Raw genomic sequence first — 23,967 nt, 5'->3', positions numbered from 1 at the left:
GTTTTTTTTTCTTTTTTTTTATTGATAGTGCTTCTGTTTTTGGTGGGTAGAAGAGAGGGAGAGAACACCAGAGGCCCTCTGGTGGCATTGGGTCGCTTTAGATAGAAAATTACGCGAGTGTTTGATGTTAGCCGACTGCCGAACGGTCGAGGAAACGGTGGAATTTCAGTCAAGGTCACTCCGCAGCTGGTATGGAGGAAATTGTTAACGTGGCGCGAAGTGACGGAATCTACGCGCCGATTTTTACGGCGAGTTTGTGGCGGATATAAAATTTTGAAAAAAGATTTTTTTTTATTATTATTAAGAGTGTGAGAAAAAGAGGGGAGGGTTAATAAATTTTTCTGAGGACTGAAAATTAAATTAATTTTTATTTATTGACAAAAATTCTATTTTTTTTATAATAGATTAGAAAAATAACGACAATGAAATTAGAGATTAGAATAAAGTAAAAACAACACAGCACGTCAATCAATAAAAATAAATGTGGGCAAACCAGCTCACGCGATAGTTTACAGAAAATTAGACTTGTTGATCAAGATAAGTTATTCTGCTAACGGTAGCCGCAATTCTCTCTCTGATTATCGACTTCTTCAGCTCTAGCTCTTGCGAACGTTTATAAGAATGCAATTCGACCCTTCTAATCATAAATTCAGTACCGAAAACGATGAGGGCCCAGACTGTAGACAGCGCAATCGCAGTATAAGCCAATGAAGAATCTTCAAGATCCAGTTGATCGTGATTTGTCAGCTTCTTAAGTCTTTCAATAATTTTTTTCTTTTTTATCATAGTTTTATAGATTTGGCGTTTTTCAAAATAATTTAAAAAGCCAGTTTCGACCAACTTCAGGACTATCTTATTAACTTTTTTATTGAGCGGCCAATTTCGTTGAGTCGTAAACACGTTTAATTTACGAGCGAAATCTTTTGAAAGAACGTGTGTGTCAAGATCAATGTGTTCAAGCTCATTGTAGTTAGCTATACAAGCAATCGAAGCATTGTTTCGCACATTTTCCAGGCAGTGAGAATATTCAGCCGTACTTAAATGATGCACATATTTTTCAAAAGATTCGTCATCCCATAGATTACTGCTCCTTAATTCAAAGTCGATGTCCGATGAGTAACCAAAATAAATGTGGTAATTGTTTTCCCTCAAGTCCTTAAGGGTATCGATATTTTTATGGCCCGGACGAGTTAAAACAGAAGCTAGCTGCCCTTGCAGCGCTGGGTTGAAAATCAAAACAAACAGGGTCGCGCTCAGGAAAGTGATGCGCATCGTCAACTTGTCGATGGGGGTCATCATCCCCATGTTTAATATCAGAGCCAAGAGATCTAAGACTGCTGCACTGAAATCGTACTGGTTGTTTAGAAAAATCATTACGAATGTGAACACCAAAATGACTGATGACATTATTATATTTTGTTTTGTGAAGAAATCATCAATTACTTGGCTGAGAGCCGGTATGGTGTTTTGCTTTTGAGTTATTATTACATAACCACCTTGCAGATAGAAAGGGATTATGTTATTGTAGCTAACCGGTATCTCATTGATGTTTTGGTGATCGTTCACGACTAGAGTATCATACGTTCTTCGAAACGGTACGTAATCAATAGGCGTAACATTGATGGCTGATAATATCACCTGATAAAATAATTTCGTTCTATTAAACGCTATAAGATTGTACCAAATTTGAAGTTTGTAGTTTTCTATATATGCGGTTTTGTCAAAATTAACACTCGAACAAGTCTTTTCATCTGAAACAAAAAAAATAAATATTTTATGAATCAGTCATTCTAACCTATGGGACTTTAATCATCATATCCCTTGCGGATTCGGGGTTACTGTGAAATCACAGTGAAATCACAGTGAAATCAATTTTACCGTAAGTTTACTGTGTATTGATGGTAATTTCATAGTGAATTCACAGTCGTTTTGTGCCATTTCGTCACTCTGGTTATATAGTAATTTTACAGTAATTTTATGGTAGTTCCATAGTGATTTCACTTGTGATTCTTTTGTAGGTTTAGAATTAAATTACCATACTTTCATGATAATTTTACTGTCGATCAGCTATCGATTTATGGTAACCCAACAATGGTAACACTGAGGCTTTATCATGGGTTCACAGTCAGTTTATCGTGATTTCCCTGATAGCCAAGTTGGCCAAAAGTTGTCGACAACTAGTACCCGCAATTTGGCGGAAATCTACTGCCGCAAGGTGGTGTCAAAATGACGGTAACAGTTGTCGACAAGAATTTAACCCCAACTTTCGCCCAACTTTCCAGCAACTTTCTCCCATTGGATGGACCGGTAAAAATGTTCATTTTTACCATCACATAAGATAACTTATCAATGAAAAAAGATCAATAAAGAAGGGTTTCCGATTATCAATCGATCATTCAAAAATTGTTTCGCTAGATGGCGTTGTGTGCAGGATTATTGAAAAAATAATTCTTGGCGCTAAAATTTGAAATACTAGTTTACAAATTCATAAGAATAAAAAAAAAGGAAAGGATATATTTTAAAGGAAGACGATACCAAATTTTTCATGAATTATTTTACTGTTAATGTACAGTCACTGACTGTATTTAGGCGATGTCTGTTTACATAATTCTAATGTAATTATAAACTTTTTAACAAAATAATAGTAAATTTAGTGCAAAATATAGATATCATTGTGTGTTGTCATTTTCTTTGTGATACGGCTTATCATAAAAATCTTTTGCGATATTCTTTCGACTCTTTCTTTTGACTGGCGGCTTCTCAGGGTTTGCAATTTTTTTCTTTACCCTGGTATCTGCAGCCTTTAGAGCGGCTTTAAAGGCTTCTTTGAATTGTTGTCTGGTCATGTCAGGGAACATTACTCTGAACGCCGCTGTAATTAAATACAAAGACATAAATAAAAAATAAATAAAGCAAGAACAGGATGGCCACAAAGAAATGAGTTCAAAATTCCCTGATATTTTCCGGTTTTCCAGTCAATTTTTTCACTTTTTTCCGTGATTCGGAAATTTTATTCAATCAATACGAATTTTAAAGTTTTAATTATATTTTCACTGTCAAAAATTAAATCCGACGATCAAATTATGCGAGATACCAAAAAAAAGTCAATAAAATGAATTAATATGGCCTACTTTTGATTATTTGATGATAACAATATGTAAGTTAAAATATTTATTACAAAATTTCGTGATTAAACAAAATTCAAAATATAATCATCACAAAAATTAAGGGATATTAAAATAATTCCAAATTTTCAAGTGATCTCCGACAGACTGTAACTCGAAGATAAATGTTCGTACGTCAATAACAAAAAAAGCAAATTGTAGCTTCAAGAGTCTTGTTTTCAGATCTGCTCTTGAAATTTTTTCATTATGCACGGGTTCCGGAGTAACCATGAGAAAACCATCGAAAACAAAATTTTCCAAATTTTTGCTCATCTTAAAAACGGTCTACGGGCTTCAATTAATTTTTTTCGACACTTATGAATAAATTTTTATTACTCCGGAACCGTGCGTAATACAAAATTTTCAAGATCAAATCTGAAAACCAGACACTTGAAGCTATAATTTTCTTTTATTGTTATTATTGTACGACCATCTTTTTTCGAGTTACAGCCCGTTGAAAATCACTTAAAAATTGAAAATTTTTTTAATTCCCTTCATTTTTATAATTATGTGTATGATATTGAAAAATTCGGAACTTTTGAACTGTCGCAATTAAATTCTCGAATACTCTTCGAAATTCCTGAACATTTCCATGATATTTCACGGTTGGATTAAATTCCCTAATATTTTCCGATATTCCAGGTTTTCTCGGTCTGTGACCACCCTGAAGAATTCATTAAAATTTTCATACAGGAACCATACTTACCATAAAAATCCCAATCTAATTGTGTGCCCAATACAACATTGGGCTTAGCTTCCGAAGCTTCAACGTAATTAAAGAGAACCAGCAATTCTTCCTTAAAAATTAAATTATTTTTCAAAACAAACCGCAAATTTTCATGGACATCTTTTCCCCCTCGGAAGCTGGTTATATAATGTTTCTGAAACAAATATGATATTTACATGAACCCAAGTAACACGTGTGTAAGCAAAATTCTGGAGTAGATATCTTGAGCAGACCCCTAGCTGCTAGTTTCTTTTTCTACGTATGTATCTTTCGCGAGATCATGTATCAAGAAACCAATGTTAAGATTTGTGTACGTCTTGCTAAAGATATCGTACGCGAGAATATTAAAGGAATCTAAAACATGGTGCAATGAAAAAGTGTCTGACGCATCAATAACTTACAGTAGATACTTACGCACGGCTTGCTCAAAATCTGTTTAAGGCTCGAAATTGACCTTGAGCCTTGAGCCACTATATTCAACTATACCCTTCCTCCAGAATTGGGTTATAATCTGACACGAATTTCTTGCGTAAGACTTGCACCAAGCTTGCAATCTATATCTGATCACAAATATCAGCGGCAAGACACATACGTAGAAAAAGACACTAGCACCTATCGATCTTGAGAGCATACTTGCTCAAGAATTTAAAAATATTGTTATATGGAAAGGAGTACTCCGTTTAGATACAATAATATATAATCATTCAAGTTACATATAAATTAGGAAATTAAATACCATCAACTTCACGTACAACAATTGTGTTCAAGGCTTGAGCAAGACTGGTCCCAAGTTCGATAGACGTTACTATCTTTTCCTGCTTATGTGTCTTGCTGCAGATGCTTGTGGCTACATTTCAATAGCATGCCTTACACGAGAAATTAATGTCAGGTTAAAATTTAATTTTGGAGGAAGACTATAGTTGAAAATAGTTGTGCATGGCTTGTTCAAGATCTGTTCAAGGCTCAAAATCGATCTTGAGCAATAAGCAGCTCTTGAACAAGCCACGCGTAAGATCCATACGTACAAAAAGACACTAGTGACTAGGGGTTTTGCTCGAATCACCAATTTCAAAAAATTAAACTTACAAATTTAGTTCTATCTTCGTCACTGGCGTTTTCGTAATTTTTCACGTCATCTTCCGTCGCAAATGGTAGATACTCGGGATACAGTAAATCTTGACCGAGTGCTCTTCTGTTGGAGAGTACTTCAACTTTTTCTGATAGCTCACTAAACAAATAAGATAGAAAAATCGTAAATTAAAGCTTCAGCTTTACTAATTAGATAAGCAAAAAAATAAAAAACAAATCTGAATTAGATTTCAGCGTTTAAGGCGATATTGCATTGACAGGGTGGCCACGAACCGAGAAAACAGAGAAAATGGGGAAATATCAGGGAATTCATTACAACCGGGAAACATCATGGAAATTTCAGGGAATTTCGAAAAGTATCCGGAAATGAAATAGAAACAGTTCAAAATTTAAAAAACTTTCAATTACACTCAACTTATAAAAATTAAGAGATATAAAAAAAATTTCAAATTTTAAAGTGATTGTCAACAGGTTGTAACTCGAAAGAAAATGGTCATACGACAAAAACAAAAAAGGCAAATTGGAGCTCCAAGTGTCTAGTTTTCTAATCTGGTCTTGAAATTTTTTAATTATATGTGGTTTCTAAGAAAACTATCGAGAAAGAGATTTACCGAATTTTTGCTAGTCTTAAAAACGGTCTTCGAGCTTCGATAAATTTTTTTCGATAATTATGATTGATTTTTTATTACTCTGGAACCATGCATAATAAAAAAATTTAAAGACCCACATCAGAAAACAGATACTTGAAGCTACAGTTTGACTTATTGTTTTTATTGTATGACTATTTTCCTTCGAGTTACAAACTGTTGAAAATTACTAAAAATTTGAAATTTTTTTAATAATCCTTAATTTTTGTAATCAGTGTATTTTGAATTTCTTTAAATCACAAAATTTCTCATTAAATATTTTAACTTATAGATTTTTAACATCGAATTATCAAAAGTAACCAATATTAATTTATTTTATTGACATTTTCTATGGTTTCTCGTATAACGTAATTATCAATTTAATTATTAAAAATGAAAATATAATAAACACTTCGAATATCTAAATGATACGAATAAAGTTTCTAAATCAGGGAAAAATGTGGAAAACTTTACTGAAAAACCGGGAAATATCAGAGAATTTTGAAATCATTTCTTTGTGGCCACCTTGTTTTATAATTTGTGTGAATAATTTGGAATAATAAATCAATTATAAATCAATTTTACATACCCAATCTGTCGAGACAGCTGATTAATTTTTGGTTCCATTTCTCTGAAACAAAAACAATCATCTACTTTTAAAATTGCAATGAAATCCTAAAACTACTAGCATCGAAAAGAATTCAAAAGATCATAACAAACAAAATATAGGTATAGCTTCAACCTTCATTAAATTTTTTTTTAATGTAAACAATGACTCCAGAAAATTATAAAATGAACAATGAAAGTCATATTTCAAAACAAATTTTTCTGGTAGAATGACACATACACGTTCACATTAGGGTGTCCCAAAAAAAACAAATGTTTTTTTTAACGTCTTATGGGCTCAAAAGTTACTTAATATTATAAAAAAAAAATCTTCACTAAATTTCAGTCAGATATCTTTAAAATTGAGCTATCACAAAGAGGGGTCTCCTTTTCTATTTAAAATACACGCGAAAATTTTTCAATTTAGTTCTTCATTGTTAAGACTATGAAAAAAATTTTTTTTTAAATTCCGCCTATTATAATTTCGTAGGAAATTAAATCCTCTACATAAAAGTGCTGATGCATTTTTTACGTCAAACGAACTGGGAAAAAGTTACAGGGCTTCAAAGATCAACAAAAATTTAGTTAACTCAGTGTTAAATTTTATTTGATTATTTTCCATTTTTAATCCATCAAAAAATATTATTTTAAAATTTTGACAAGCAAATTCTTTTAGGAAATTTAATTTTCTACAAAAAGTATCTGAAATCATATATACGTCAAATGAATGAATATTAAAAAATATTAATTTTTTGAACTTCAATGTCAACGAAAAGTGAACTTCATTTTTCGTTGTCATTTAGGGACCTGTAACTTTTTTTTCATTCAAAAATTTTCACCAGGGAAGTTTACGATAATAATTACTACAATAATTCTAATTATTGTTATCGTGTTTGAGACATTGGAAAAATTCTACTTACGTCATGAATCGCAAACCCTCTTGAGAGTAGCGTAGAACTTCATTAATTTTCTTCATAAGCAATGCCGAGCTAACAGTCGTTGGTATAATGCCAGATTGGTTTGTTACATTAATCAATTTATATTTTTTGTCATCCATGACATGAGGAATTCGTGACTTCTCAGGCGGTTTTAATGGTGATGATCTAATCCCTGATGTCTGAACACTGACTTTAGCAGCATTGCTAAGCTTGAATTTTTTTTGACTAGATTGGGAATTGCTGGAATCACTATCACCATCACACTATAAATTTAAAATGAAGTTTAGAAAAAAAGCTCACTGTGTATATGACTGAAACTTGTGTTGTAATAAAAAAAAAGAATACATTTTAATAAGAGGTACAATTAGTTTCAGCAATTATTAAATATTCACTGTTTCGTAGATAATTTAACTCATGTACTTTAGATTGTCAATAATTATCGTAATGATTTCGCAAGAACATTCTCATTATTTTTTCATCCAATAATTATGAACGTACACTCAGCAAAAAAATTGAGGGAATAGAAGAATTTAATAATCTTTTAGTGACTTTTTAAAAGCTATAACTTTTTGAAAAATATTCGCACCAGAATATTACAACTGGCTTAACAGCCTTCCAAAAATCCCTACAAAATTTTTTAATTCTTCTGCTCCCTCCAATTTTTTACCGTTAAAGTGTATTTTCTGTTTTTTTCTTTTTATAAATATATGGGTCATTCCATGTCAAATCGACCAATAGTTGGAATCGACCCCTTTCGATTTGGACGAATTTCGGTCAGAAGTTTTCTATTACCATATAACGCAATTCTGCAAAAAGAAAAAAATTTGAAAAATTTTCTTCAAAAGTTATGCAAAATACAAAATTTAATGAAAACTATGATAGTTACAATAATGATCGAAAGCTTGTTTCGAAAGGGATACTCGAGGCTATGGAAAAAAAAAAAATATTCAAAAAAAAATTTTGAAAAATGACAAATTTTCAATTCTTGAAATTCGTCGAAAAAGACGATCGATATTAACTTTTTGGCTCAATTTTTTTTGTATAACACCTCGTACTTATTTTAAGAGATCCTGAAATTTTTAGAACTTCGATTTTTGTTTTTGCTAAAATATGAATTTATAAATTTTATTTAAAAATAAAATTTTTGTTTTTCTTCATTTTTTTGTTAAGTCAAGTAAACAATCACGCAATTTTGTATATTTCAGCAGTAAAAATTTCACTTATTGTCATAATAATGTGAAAGAGACCATAATTGACGGTTATATTCTTATTTATTTGATATCTATCAACTGTGTTCGTTGTTTTTTGAAAAAATATTAATTTTTGAACTTTATTAGACAAATTTTTTTTTTTGTATCGATAGATATCGAATAAACTAGAATATAACCGTAAATAATGGTCTGTTTTCACATTATTATGTCGATGAGAGAAATTTTTACTGCTGAAATTTAGAAAATTATGTGATTGTTTACTTAACGCAACAAAAAAATGAAGAAAATCAAAAATTTTATTTTTTAATAAAATTCAAAAATTCATATTTTTGCAAAAAACAAAAATCGAAGTTCTAAAAATTTCAGGATCTCTTAAAATAAGTACGAGGTGTTATACAAAAAAAATTGAGCCAAAATTTTAATGTCGATCGTCATTTTTGACGAATTTCAAGAGTTCAAAATTTGACAAATTTGTCATTTTTCAAATTTTTTCTTTTTTCATAGCCTCGAGTATCCCTTTCAAAACAAGCTTTGGATCATTATTGTAACTATCATAGTTTTTAAGATATTTAAAAAATAAAGTTGAAAAACTGGACAAATCGCGAAATTTTGTATTTTTCATAACTTTTGAAGAAAAATTTTCAAATTTTTTTCCTTTTGCAGAATTGCGTTATATGGTAATAGAAAACTTCTGACCAAAATTCGTCCATATCGAAAGGGGTCGATTCCAACTATTGGTCGATTTGACATGGAATGACCCATATATATATATATATTAGGGTGAGCCAAAAAAACCAACCTATCGAATTTATGTCTTGAAAAGGACCTATATATCGAGAAAAAAATTCTCCCATTGGGCAAAATTTTTAACTCAATTTTAAAAGGTGTCGGTAGCCATTTGAAATTTCCCATTTAAATAACATGCAAAAAAATTTTTTTTTATTAAAAATATTATAACTTTTGAACCGTGTGAGATAAAGATTCGGCTCTAGAATATTCTTGTAGGGCATTAAATTTCTGAAAAGAAAGTCCTGGGAGTCGAATTTGTAAACTTGATATTTCGTATACTCACAGGCCATCAAAGTCTAGAGTAAATAGAATCATACAAATTTAAGGCTTTATTATTAAAAATGTCAATACTACGAGAAAATTTGTTCTACATGTAGTGCAATGAAATCACCAACAATTTCCACGTTGTTACGAATAATATTTTGTTATCGATCACAATAAAAGAAAAGTATTTGGAAAATCCAAATAAAGCCTGAAATTTGTATGATTCTGTTTACTCTAGACTTTGATAGCCGGTGAGTATACGAAATATCAAGTTTACAAATTCGACTCCCAGGACTTTCTTTTATGAAATTTAATGCCATACAATAATATTCTACAGCCGAATTTTTGTCTCACATGGTTCAAAAGTTATAATATTTTTAATCAAAAAAAATTTTTTTGCATGTTATTTAAATGGGAAATTTCAAATGGCTACCGACACCTTTTAAAATTGAGCTAAAAATTTTGCCCAATATGAGAATTTTTTTCTCGATATATAGGTCCTTTTTAAGACGTAAATTCGATAGGTTGGTTTTTTTGGCTCACCCTAATATATATATATATATATATATATATAAACAAAACATTACAAGATAAGCTTGATAAATCTAGCGGTTTATAACTTCCCGCTACAAAAATTAAATATTTTCAAAAGAAAGGGAAATTATTGGTTTTCATCAGATTTTTCAAAATCGAATTTCTCATATATCTCGACGTTTTGAAGTTCTACGAAGCTATTCTGACTGATTTCTAGATAATGTGCAAGTTTATGTATATGTTTTGTAACAACAATATATAGTCGATTATTGAATTTGTATTCAACTGCAAATTTTTAATTTCTTTATTTTAATAAAAATAATTTTTTTCTTATGCTAAAGTATAACTATTTATAGCTAAATACTCAGACTACATACTGTTTAAATTGAAGCAGATTTAAAATTTTTATATAATTAAATCATTCCAGCTATTAATATTGATTCTAAATGTATTTTAAAGTTCTCTGATGTTTTTACGAATCATAACAACATAGAAAAAAACTAGTTCGAATCGAGAAAAATATTCGTAATTCAAGAAACTTTTTTTTAACGATTCGGAAAATCAAAATTATCTTGCACCGAATAATCATCTTGAAATTTGTACCTTGAATCGAATTTTTTTTCTTAAATCAAAATCTTTTTACGGTTAAATAAACATTTTTGTACGATGGTGCAGTATGCATTCCAGTTCATCTTCAACAATTTGTATAAGACGACGAAGTTTATATAAGAAAAACTATCCTGTGAGTATAGTAGGCTTTCCTATCCAGGATTGCAATTTTGACTGTAAGAATAGTAAACTCTACTATCTCAGCTAGTATTGAAAATGACTAGTCCTCGCTGTGCAGGTTGTTCATATTACTCTAACACAATATGGTACCACTAACCATCTCACATGATAGAAACAATTATAAGAATATTATTCACTGTTTTCTACTTAAAATTGTAACCATTGCCAACCTATTTGAATAATAGTATGAGCCTTACTTGATGTTTAAATATTTTCAGTATCTTTACCAGTATGTGAAAACATAAAAAAAAAATTTTAAATCAGCAGGTTATAAAGCACGGCAGTTAACGCATAAAAGTTTCTTTTCATAAAAAATACATTATCAAGTTGAAGGTAAACAAAGATGAAGAGAAGTGAGATCTGATTCCTGATCGGTTGAATAGAAATAATTTCAGATTAAATCAAACATGTGCGCGCCTGCGTACAAAAAACTTCTAGTTAAACGCATTTATATGCACTAGACATAACAAGCTCGCTTCGCTCGCCTTCATTCTTTCAAAAATCCCGCCACTATCTCAATCGACCAATCGACAACCGAATAAAATAGTCACAGAAGTGACGTAAAACGATACGACATCCGGTCATCAACTTTTTAGAAGAGGATATACATACTGTTTAGTGCATAGATATATCTATAATATATAGTTAAGTAATATCAATATTTAACATACGTCTCGGCTACGTGCGCTTACGTACACTACTAAAGAAATCAGTGTGTATTGTGTATACGTATACTCGCGAAATGTTTCGATCCGCTTTATTGGTGGCGCTTTCATTATGTATGAATACGTCTTACACTAATAGTTTAGTAGTATTAGTATTTTTGTGTACCAATCAAATATCAAACATCAGTTTGTGGAGTTCAAATCAATCTTCCTAACAATGTATTAATATAATATAAATAACTTATTTTTATGCAACATAATTTATACAATTTATTTGATCAAATTAATATAAATAAATATGAATAAAAAGTATATACATGCTTTCAGTATTATGAGATGCGTTCATTTACCCCGTTCGCCTATTGTATAAACAGGAAAGGAAAAAATAGGAGCCTTTTACTATTTTTAATCGTCGTTATTATAATCAGATAATTTTTAACTGCAACCATTTTAATATACTAACAATTATTGTATTATGAAAACATTACATCAATAATTGTAAAACAAGAATAACGATTCAATATTCAACAAATAATAATATGACACATATTGTTAACAGTTTCATATTAAAAACTTGAACTGTTGCCGTTATATAAAATCTACTAACAATCAAACATAATTGGGGTTTAAGGTAGTTGTTGGGTGATGGGCATAGTGTCAGAAAGTTCTAAAATTTTTATACTTATTAAAGGTATTAAGATACAACTACCATTAAAATTTAAAGTCGATTGACCATCTCTAATTTGAAATATTTATAATCAAAGTTCGTATCATTAACATTGCGAGCAATAAGGAGTATGCGTTTCAAGTCGCGTTCATGATTCTAATAAAAAAACTGACAGTCGGAAACTTTTGAAAAACTAACAGAAAATTAATGAATTTGTCCTGAATTTATTTAAAAAAAAACAGTTAAGTATTCACCATCTCATTGTTGAGATATAGCAACGCTAAGTTCAACAATAAATGAAAAAATATACATGTCGGTGAATTGGAAAAAAACAATCTGACAACGATGTACGCGAGTATACACAGTATTATTTGAGCGGTAAATTTAAACGTATACTCAGTACACTATACAGCAACTGGCAGAGCATATGCAACGTTGTCAAATTTTAATTTAAGAAAATGTTCAATAGTTTTGTGTATACGTATATATGAGTAGTGTGTAGGTAACCTTCTCACGGGTACAGTATCAAACAAAAGCAATGTCTCGTTTTAACTACCACCTAACCTACTCTTACCACGTATATGGCTCATAACTTTTTGACAATATTGTAGTAGGACAACTACCTTAAGTGTCGACCAATCAGTTGACGAGCATCGTATCCCTGATTTAAAAAATCGATTTAAAGGGATTTGCAATGTTTAATGCCCATAAGAAGGGAGATTCAACAATATTTAAGGTATCCAAAAGTATTTAAAAGTATTAAAAAAAATTTTTTTTAATCCCTTTAAATCGATATTTTTAATCAGGGATATACATATAAATTTGTACCTACACAAGAACACCCTAGAGAGAGAAATATTTCAACTCACTGATTTCCACAAACATAAAATATTTAAATTAACAATATCTCCACAGTAGAAATAATTTCAGAATTAATCGTAATCCAAAAACCAAATCCTCGTCGGCCCTTTTAGTCAATGCTATTGTACTCGCATACTCCTAACAAAAGAAACTAAAAAAAGTAACAATTTCTTTACAGTACTTTTTCATAATGTTTTAAAAATTTATCGTATTTCAAAATCCAGCCCTTCATCGATGTTTGTAAAAAATTTGATTGCTATACTAGCATATTCTCAGTAAAAAAATTTTTAAAAACCACCAACTTCTTCACAGTCTTTTGAAATAATTTCAGAGTTTATCGTAATACAAAATGTACCCACTTGCCGGCTCTTTAAGTATATAATTGCTACTTACATAATTTCACTATAATAATTTGAAAAATAAATAATTTATACAGTGATTCTTGAAAAAGTTCTGAAAATTTTTCGTAATTTTAAATCGACATTTTGAACAATCCCTTCAACCAATATTAATACTGCTCGTACACTCTCACTAAAATGGATTATTAATATCACCAATCCCTCAACAGTTGATCTTTAAAATATCTTGAGAATAAATCGTGACCTCAAAAAAATCATTTCACCGAACCCTTAAGTCAATATTATTGGAACGCGAGCTCCCAGTAAAATAAATTTTAATAATAATCTATTTCTCCGCGGCATACTTTTCTTTAAATATCCTTTTAAAATTAATCGTGATTCTAAATTCCCCCAGTCACCAACCCCTGTAAGTAATAATGTTGCAACTCGTATAATTACGCGAAAAAAAATTATGAATTTACAAATTTTCACCAATCCTTTTAGTAAATAATATAGTAACTGGTATTCCTCCTTAAGAAACATTTTTGAGATCACAAATTTTTTTACGAAAGTTTACAAGTTGGAATTCTGATTTTTGGGAGCCAGTTAAACGTATACTATTAAAAAGAAAAACAATTAAATGCTGAAAAAAGAAGATTTTCAATATAACTTAATTATAGTTACCATCTCTGTAAAAACAAAAATAAAACTTACAGATATAGTAAAAGTATATATCAAAATATTTTTATTTCGAGAAAAAAAAAATTATTGTCTATTAATTTATTAATTAAAAAATTAATAGTTGAAGTTTATAAAAATGGTTATTACCATATTTATTTATATTAGGACAAGAATAAGGAAAAATATGCGATAACAATAATAATAATATTATCATTATTACTGTTCTCGATAATGGTATTTTTATTACATATTAAATGATCAAAAGTTGGAAAATAATATTTATTTAGATTTATTAACTATTGGCAGTTATTAAAATCTATCGTTAATAAATAAAACATTTTGTCAGTATACGTTTCATGAAATCGGGATAGCTGAAAATACATTAAGTTAATATATATATAAATATATATAATATCCGTTGATGAACGTAGATACATTTTTTTATCAATAAATTATTACGCTCTTGGATTTGAAGTAACCTTATTTCCAAGCTACGGATTTTTAAATATTACAGCAAGAACTCCCAACCAGGGGGTGAAAGCGATGAACAGTATTTTCTTGCGACTGTAACACAATATTCTTTAAACAATCATTAAATTGATTATCGCTGATTATCATAACTCATTATAGAAAAAAATGAAATGTTTTGTGATGCGGTAATCTGAAATGTTAAGTATGAATTGATTCATAACGAAATCCCAAAGCCACAACAAGAAAAAAAAGGCTGAAGAAGGTGGATGTGAAATTTCAATTCTTATTTACAAGTTAAATAACAACAAGCAAAATCATTTTCGAAAAACACGAGAAAATTATCCTGAACACATAGTAAAAAAAATTTCATATATTTAATCGGAAGGTTATATTATTTCATGAAAAAATAGAAAAGAAGTGCTTTTTAAAAGTACATAAAACTTTTATAAATTAAAAAATAGAGAAACATTCCAAAATGAAATTCAAACAAATTATAAAAATAAGGTACATGACATTTGCATCTTCAAATTTAAAATTTTCGATACTGGTAGTTTTTTGCTTTACGTGTAGTTATATGCAAATGTTAATATCATTTAAAATAATATACCAACTGAAGTCTAGTAATTATTAATAACGTACGACCAATTTATCAATCCAAAATAAATTTTCATTCATGAAAGTGAAATTGCCATCATAGTGAAAAAATAACAAATTCAACGAAATTTTGTCCTTAACAAAGCGCTTTCCCTAAATTTGCTAACTTCATTAAATCACAATTACATTTATGTGTATTAAAAAGTATTAACCTCTATAATATAAAAAAAAAATTTAATGTCGCAATGTTAAAATTAAAAATTACTTTTATTTTTTTTTTTTTCGAAACTCATAATTTAGTTTCATAAGATTTATGAAATTGCAAGAATACTCTAAATACAATATCGTTTATAAAAAAGAAGAGAATAATGAGAGCCAATATTGCAGGCACAATACAATTTTTACGAATGTACATGTAACGGATAAGTTAATTGTAAAAATACATATTAACAAATTAAATAATAAAAATAAGTGAAATTCTAAAAAATTACATGTACAAATTTTCGAAATGACAGTATAGTTAGCAGACATTTGAAATTTAAATAAATTTTTTTTTTACAGATAAATAATAAAAAAAAAAAATATTTCTAAGAAAATGCACATGTAGAAAATTAAATTAACTGCGCGAGCAATTTTTCAAAATATTTGTTTAATATTTATGTTTTGTTAAAAAAAATTCAAATATTATCAAATATCTGCTAACTTTATTGTCATTTTTTCAAAATCTATAAACACTTCAGTACACAAATAAGGTTAAGAGCCAAGTATTTATTTTAGTAAGTACTTTAAAAAGTAATGTGAGAAAAATTTATCACAAAGCTAATTACCCAAAAAAAACGATAATAATCAATTACCTCATTTTCTCTGATCGTTAAAATTTGATTGACAATTTCACTAGCCTATGTTAAAAAAAAAAAGAAATGAAACGAAACAAAAAAAAAGCAACAGTATTCCAAGATTGTTTAATACATTTCAAAGTTGTATGTCAGTTAATTTGTAATTGATTTAAAAAATAAGTTTATATTGTTACAAGTGATAGTATTCCACTCTTAAGTGTTGGTATAGCTAAGAAAAAGTGTATGTGTTGAAGGCATGTCAGCTTCATGTACATGAATATGAGTGTGAATGTAGCATATATCACAGAAATTTAAAATTAGAAATAAATAGAATAAATAATTAATAAAAAAAAAACTTTTAAAAAATGCGCATTTAAAAAATTTATAAATTATAAAGTGAATTTTTAATAAATATTTTTTTTGAAATTGTTTCCTTTATTTATTAATAATTTTTAATTTGTCTGATGTCTGCTACATTCACACTCTTACATGAATACACTGGATGTATATCTGTATAGTTATACAAAAGCAATATGTACTAGCATATACATATGTGTACGTTTGAAAGGTTAATAGCATTATTAAATTAAAGAAAATAAAAAAATAAATCAATGTACGATAAAATATTCGAATCAAATCATAAACAAATAATTAAAAAAACCAACCTCGCTGTTTAGATATTCCATTATCGTGAATTCTCGCTAAATACCTGATAATATGGATGCAATAGACGCTACTCCTGCCAGAACGCGGATGAAAAGTCCCCTTCCCATGTATCGTTAAGGCTGTTGCGATGCTCGTGTGATGCTTGGGAAGGGGATCTTGTTGACCGCGTTCTAGCAACAGGATTAGACGCTATACCAGCTTGGTTCAACATTGCTATTCGGTTTATTCCGATAGTTCATATAGATTGAACGGACTATAGAATATGTATGCACGAAATGCCAAGATTTTATTCTCCTCCTATAATAAAATTTAGCTGAAATATATGTGAAGCCGAACTATTCGTAACGTGATTGGTCGAAAGCAAAAAAATATATACAAACGACACGAAAATATACATTAAAATAAATATGTGAAAAACGACACACGCGCGCTTGCGCGCGAAACATGTACACTAGTTCATACTATATCTTAAATTTAATTTATATGTATTTGGTATGTATGTACATATGTATATTTACATGTATGTATATCCACCGCACACATACACGTGTTTACATTTATACAAATTTAGTACATAAAACAATCCGAACGAATTGGTGAAAATAATTCTATAATTTTATGAATAATAATTTGTGGTGAAATATATTAATTCTACACGTAAAACGTGCATAAGAAAAAAAAATAAATTGCATCATCTTATAACAGGTAATTTTTTTATAATTAATAGAACATTCGAAAATTCTTAAATAAAAAACATTACGAGCATGTGTATTATCCGGTAAATCGCACACAGATAAATTATCAATTTTTAAGTTAATTTATAAAAAGATTATGGAAAAATAAAGTTGAAATTTTTGACGTTAGGAGCTATAAGTCACGAAAAAAAAAAAACACAAAAAATATTGAAATAAAAAGAAGAATCTTGATCATAAAAAAAATGATTACAGTTTAATATAAATTTAGAAAAAAACGAAAATTAGTTAAGGTACCGTCCGGGAAATAATATATTAATAATATTTTATACTGACAATGACCCGGTAAAATTTTCTAAAATTTTATAATATTCGAATAAATTTATTTTTAAAATCGCATCAAATTCTGTTAAAATTTTGCTGTAAAATCTTATAAAATTAAATAAAAAAATTTTTTTCTCGGGCATGCATTATTCAGAACGTTTTAATTGATTACAAAATTTAGAGCGTCTGTTACGACTTATTTTTAATTAATTCAAAATATATTCTGATTAATTTTTTATACTATAAATAATTCTGTACAAGTTTTATTTAAACGTTTATTGCTAATTCGTGTATGTTTAAGAGGGATTTCGAAGAAAAAAATGTTTGGGGTGGTTTTTTTATTTTTTTTCGCTAAATCACCAAAGGTAAAAAATATGTTTTTTTTTTTTTTTGCAGAGAGAAATATTGGTACAGTCTTTTACTTGAAAAAAAAAAAATGAATTTGCGAATTTTTCCATTTCCGAGTATAGAGTAGGCTAGTCTAGCTTAGAGAATTAATATGTACTACATATCCGAAATGATCAATAACTAATCCAAGAATTATATTTATTTCTTTACAGACCGAGTATTTAACATCTCAATTGAAAATAAAATTTTTACTTGGAACTTTCATTACCATGGAATTCCCTTACAAGAAAAATTGGATTCGATTCAATGGCCGTAAACCTTTGGATAAGTTGACCAATGACCAGACAAGGAAAGTCAGGAAAGTACATAATGACAATTTCTTAAGAAAACAGTATACGCAGCTTACCCAACCTATTTTAAACTCTTCCGAGTCAATTCCTCATACATCTGAACCTGCTTGTTTACCCAGTGCAGAACCCCCTGTTGATAATATCCATAGTAACAATTTTAATTTCGCAGTAAATTTTTGCAATGATCATCAAGAAGTGATGGATGTTGATAGTAGTTACAATAGTAATGAAAATAACAATAATAGTAATAAAAATAACAATAATATTAATGAAAATCACAATAATATGAATGAAAATAACAACAATATTACTGATCCTTCTATACCAATAAATTCTTCCGTACCTGAAAACCAAAATATACATGATACTTCATTCAACCCACAAGTTTTTCGAAGTACTTTAGCCAAATGTATAGTTGATAATAAAATAAATTTGACTCAGAGTAAAGCGTTATTAGAAGTCTTACGTACACATCCAGATTTATTATTTTTGCCGAAAGATCCGCGATCACTAATAAAAACGCCTCGCGAAAAAATAGTAACAAAAATAGTAGCTCCAGGCGAGTATCTTCACATCGGTTTTGAATCAAAGCTTAAATCAATGATATCTCGCATACCATTCGAATCTATTCCGGAAACATTAGTTTTTGATTTTAGTACTGACGGAGCAGAATTAAATAAAAAAATTCAAATTTGGCCGATTCAAATTCGTTTAATTAATATACCCTTTCTTAAAAATCCGGAACTTGTCGGTATTTATAAAGGAGAAAGTAAGCCCCAAAGTTTTGAAGATTTTTTTGTGGATTTTGTTAGTGAAGTCGAGCTTATCATTTCAAAAGGCGGTATTGATTATAAGGGTAAAAAGATACCAATTCAGTTGCGTTGTTATATCGCAGATAGTCCTGCTCGTGCAAATGCTTTAGGTCACGTATCCCATGTCGCTCGAAACCCTTGTTCAAAATGTAAAATTGAGGGTATAACTTATAAAAAATCGTGTCGTTTTCCAGGTATCAACTATGAATTACGAACCGATGAAGAATATAGAAATTTAACAGATGTAGACCACCACACTGGTGTGTCAGCAATACGTAAATTGCCAATGGATTTAGTAAATCAAGTTTCTTTTGATTATATGCACCTCGTATGCTTAGGAGTTATGAAAAAAACAGTACAATCAGTTATATTTGGAAAATTTCAAGTAAATAAATTGCAAGCCTTTGAAATAGATTATTTATCAAATCGGTTAATGACCTTGCAAAATTATTGTCCTCGTGAATTTGCAAGGATTCCGCGAGAACTAGATAAATATGGTACATTTAAAGCCACCGAATTCCGTCAGTTATTATTATATACTTTTATTGTAGTTTCTAATAGAATCATAACAAATGATCAATATAATCATTTCTTACTTTTACATACTTCAATGCGGGTATTATTAAGTGACTCTTCATCGGAAGAAAATGTAAATTTTGCTGAGAAGGCTTTAGAAAAATTTATAATTGATGCCGAAAAAACACACGGATTAGAATTTTTAAGTTATAACATTCACGGCCTCATTCATCTTGTAGCCGATTACAAACGTTTTGGATCATTGGAATCGACATCAGCTTTTACATATGAAAATAGTATTAGACTGACCCGTCCGTTTGTTAGAAAACCCGACCAACCACTACAACAGATCCACAAAAGATTCGAAGAACAAACAAATTTTCAAGTCGAAGATATTCAAATTTCTAACAGTAATACATTCAAAGCCTACGGAGATCACGAGAATGGCCCCATATTTGATGGGTTAATAGAAAATTCCGAACAGTATGAAAATTTACGGTCACCAAAATTTTTTTACTCTATTCATAATAATGATAACACAATAATAACTAAAGATAATCGCATTGGTATTATTCAGAATATAATTTTCAAGGATGGAACATATTATTTAGCTATTCGATTTTTTAAAACCTTAGAATCTTATTTTGAAATATTAGGTCGGCCTTCCACAAACTTCGGAGTTTACTTATGTACTTCATTAAAAACAACTATTGAGTTCATTGTGTACGATGAAATAAGAACAAAATGTTATCGTATGCCGATTTGGGTGAAAAGAACTTTAACACCATTTGTAAATGATGAACTACTAAATAATGCATACGTTGCTATTGAAATGTTATTATAAATGAAGAATATTGAAGTTGAAAATTTATTATATAATATATAGGAAAATCAAATTTTTTTCTCGTAGTTTTATTAGTAATGAAGCGAAAGCGTATTGTTTTTATATTCCTCTAATATGTTGTAATTTATATTAATTTTTATAAATGATCATGTAAAATGAATTTATATACGACATGGATGTAATATAAAACATATTTTTGTGACATATCTTACTCTATGTATGTTCACTATATATAGTAAAATATATAACAAAAATGTATTTGATAATACATCTGTGACATTCACAAATTCATTGTACAATTCAACATGTTCATAATAATATATCAATTATAATGTGTATATATATATATATATATATATATATAATTGCAGAGCTTCAGACTTGAAGAAAGCACCTTTACTCACAGCTACTTGCGATAACCCGTGTAAAAAAAAGATATATGTTTTAAATATGTAAAAAATTTATTGTATCCGACAATATATGTGGTGAAAAGAACTTTATATTGAATTATATGATTACAAATAATAGTATTATATATATCTATACATACAAAAATATATATATATATATATATATATATATATATATATATATATATATATATATATATATATATATATATATATATATACTATTATTTGTAATCATATAAGTCAATGTAAGTTCTTTTCACCACATATATTATCGGATACAATAAATTTTTTACATATTTAAAACATATATCTTTTTTTCACACGGGTTATCGCTAGTAGCTGTACGTAAAGGTGCTTTCATCAAGTCTGAAGCTCTGCAATTTTTTAAGAGTCAAAGAATGTTTTTAGTAAGTTTAATGAGGCATCCATTTACTTATTGAATAAACTTGAATAAACTTATTAAATAACCATGGAATTAGTGTAATAATCATTTTTTAATTTTGTAATACAACCTTTTAAACAGCTGAAACGTAATTGAATATTGTTCATTTGAATTTAAACATTTCCATATAAAAGTTAAAAATTCCTTAAATAATTATCTGTAAATAAAACTGCACTGGGTATTTTTAGCTTTTCAAACTTTGTAATCATTTTTATTTTTCAGGCTTTATGATTGTTATGACTAAGTGTAAATACTAAAAAAATAATCATTTCATGTAATTGTTTAACATTCCAAGAAGAAAAAATTTGCTAAATTACAAGTAGGATAATAAAAATTGGAGTAGTTTAAATCCAAGGTAGTTAATGTTTCGATTAGTGATTCGATTTGTACTATCACGAAATAATGATACGTCAAAAATCATTTCTTTGTCATTAGAGGCAGTAATTTCGCCATTTTATTTTCTTGGAAGAGTTGAGTTATTAATAGTAAATTTAATATAATCAATTTTTTTTTCTGTTTAGGATGAAAGGCTAATATTATGTTATTTGTAATTACATATCACACGTCAAGTCCTGCGAGTCCATTGCGATCGCACATTTTTAAACATGCTAGGAGAAATAATATCTCTCTACCAGTCCTAAGCCTGGAGAAAATGTGAAGGAAAATGTGCTCTGTAAAAAATTTGTTTTCTATTTTGTGATTTGTATGTACACGGAAAAAAATGAACTATATAAATTGAGAATGACAAGTAATATAATGATAAAGTGATCAGTAAATACTATCATTCTAAATAGTAATTTTTTCGTTTATAATTCAAACGTGAATAATTACAGAATAAGTATGAAAATTTATTGTCTATGTAAGAAAAATTAATATTCGAACTTTAAAAATCGTAACTGATACTTAGAAAATAGACGACACGTATTATAAAATTCACTATTTGAATGTTGAAATTTCCCATATTGACAACCGGGTTCCGGGTTATAATTTCAAATAGTAATTTTTAAAGTTTTTTTTTTTTTCCGTGTAGTGGATGCTTGATAATTTTAAACAATGTTATTATGTATAATATTTTATAAGTATATGAGTTTATTAATTTATAGACTATGTAAAAAAAAAAAAATTGTATACAATAAGTGATGTATTGAAAATACACGAAGAAAAAAGATTTTATACAATTGTATAAAATTATATACAAAAAATGGCCCGATCCAATTGTATACAACTGTATAAAAATTGTATACAATTCTATACAAAATGTATACAAGTCTATATAATTATATACAATTTTATACAAATTATATACAATTCTATATAATTATATACAATTCTATATTATTGCAATATATAGAATTGTATATAATTATATAGAATTGCATACAATTTGTATAGAATTGTATATAATTTCTATACAAATTGTATACAATTAGATTGGGCCATTTTTTCTATCCAATTATATGTACTCTATATATAATCATATATAGTCTGTATATAATTATATATAGTCTATATATAATTGTATAAAATCTTTTTTCATCGGATAAGTATAACATGGCTTATCTTTAATGTGTCTATAATAATATTATGTGTAATGAATAATATTTGTGTAATCTCAACATATTGTATCATTTGGCAAATTTTTTTATAATTATGTATAATCTCAAAAAACGAAAAGAAAAAATTGATATGCAATACTTAAGAATTATTGGCCGAATTAATGAGAATAAATTTGTTTACGAAAAATCAAGTAATTACTTGATTACTTAAGTACCGAAAAAATAAATCTTTCTGTTATTTAAGGAAGAAACTGAATTTTTTTTATTAAACGGCAAATTATTTTTTTTTTCTATAAATTATAGATTTTTCAGGTAAGAAAGAAAGATAATGTCGTCCAGAAATCAAAAACTACATATATATACGTTAAGATAAGATTAAGGAAAATAACACCTTCATATGTAAAAAAAATAAAAATGATAAAATAAAATAATAAAGATATATAACTCTATTACAGAGGATAAATTAATTATTTGTTAGTTAAGTTATTATTTAAATGTAAAAATTTTTAATATAATGTATAAAACTGTATCCTATGACATTTTTTAATTATTATTACAACATCATTAAAAGAATAATTGATATATTATTATGAAACAAATTATTTTATTAACAAAAATTTTTCTATTATCTATTCAAATGTTTTCTATAATCTTATAGTTACAATTTCAAAGTACAAAAAAAAAAAAATTATTATAATTTTTAAATTGGGAAAAGAGATTTATTAATTTTTTTTTGTCTTCTTTTAAATTATCACTGTAAACGATTGGTGATAGATGAAAAACATAAAGACGAATTATCGGAAATAAAATATTCCATATATTTTTATAATTTAAAAATCTTATTTATATTTTTGATAATTATTACTGACATGTTTAAAGTACGATCAGTTTTAATACCAAAATTTGGTTTATTATTAAAGCCATATTTAAACCAAAATTTCTCAACGCCATCTATAGTTTGGAAATTTTTAAAGTTTCTAGTATTTCTCAAAGTTTCTTGCATTCTGTAGCCAAATTGTTTCCGATCATTATTTACAATCAACTTGCAGGCAACAGTTGGTGGCGATTCGGATCCAAAAAATTAACGCAACTTGATGCCAACAAGTTTCTTAGAAACCTGTTGGTGACAAGTTGCACTCAAGTTGCTTCAGCAA

At 28.2% G+C, this 23,967-nt stretch overlaps 2 protein-coding genes across 2 annotated transcripts; one reads left to right on the top strand and one right to left on the bottom strand.

Annotated features, from left to right (window-relative positions):
- Positions 1-2,549: 2,549 nt before the first annotated feature.
- LOC130670115 (uncharacterized) lies at positions 2,550-16,734 on the bottom strand. Its single transcript, XM_057473321.1, has 6 exons — positions 16,516-16,734; positions 7,133-7,413; positions 6,196-6,237; positions 4,978-5,119; positions 3,871-4,045; positions 2,550-2,872 (listed from the first exon to the last, which is right to left on the bottom strand). The coding sequence occupies exons 1-6, from the start codon at positions 16,534-16,536 to the stop codon at positions 2,670-2,672; spliced, it is 864 nt and encodes a 287-aa protein (XP_057329304.1). The 5' UTR covers positions 16,537-16,734; the 3' UTR covers positions 2,550-2,669.
- A 357-nt stretch (positions 16,735-17,091) lies between these two features.
- On the top strand, positions 17,092-20,625 carry LOC130670127 (uncharacterized). Its single transcript, XM_057473338.1, has 2 exons — positions 17,092-17,221; positions 18,093-20,625. Exon 2 carries the CDS (start codon positions 18,150-18,152, stop codon positions 20,400-20,402), a length of 2,253 nt encoding a protein of 750 aa, XP_057329321.1. The 5' UTR covers positions 17,092-17,221; positions 18,093-18,149; the 3' UTR covers positions 20,403-20,625.
- Positions 20,626-23,967: the final 3,342 nt, after the last annotated feature.

Source organism: Microplitis mediator, chromosome 6 (assembly GCF_029852145.1).
Source record: "Microplitis mediator isolate UGA2020A chromosome 6, iyMicMedi2.1, whole genome shotgun sequence".
Taxonomy (NCBI): Eukaryota; Metazoa; Arthropoda; class Insecta; order Hymenoptera; family Braconidae; genus Microplitis; species Microplitis mediator.
Note: the sequence above shows the minus strand (reverse complement) of the source record. Positions and strands in the feature narration are given on the sequence as shown.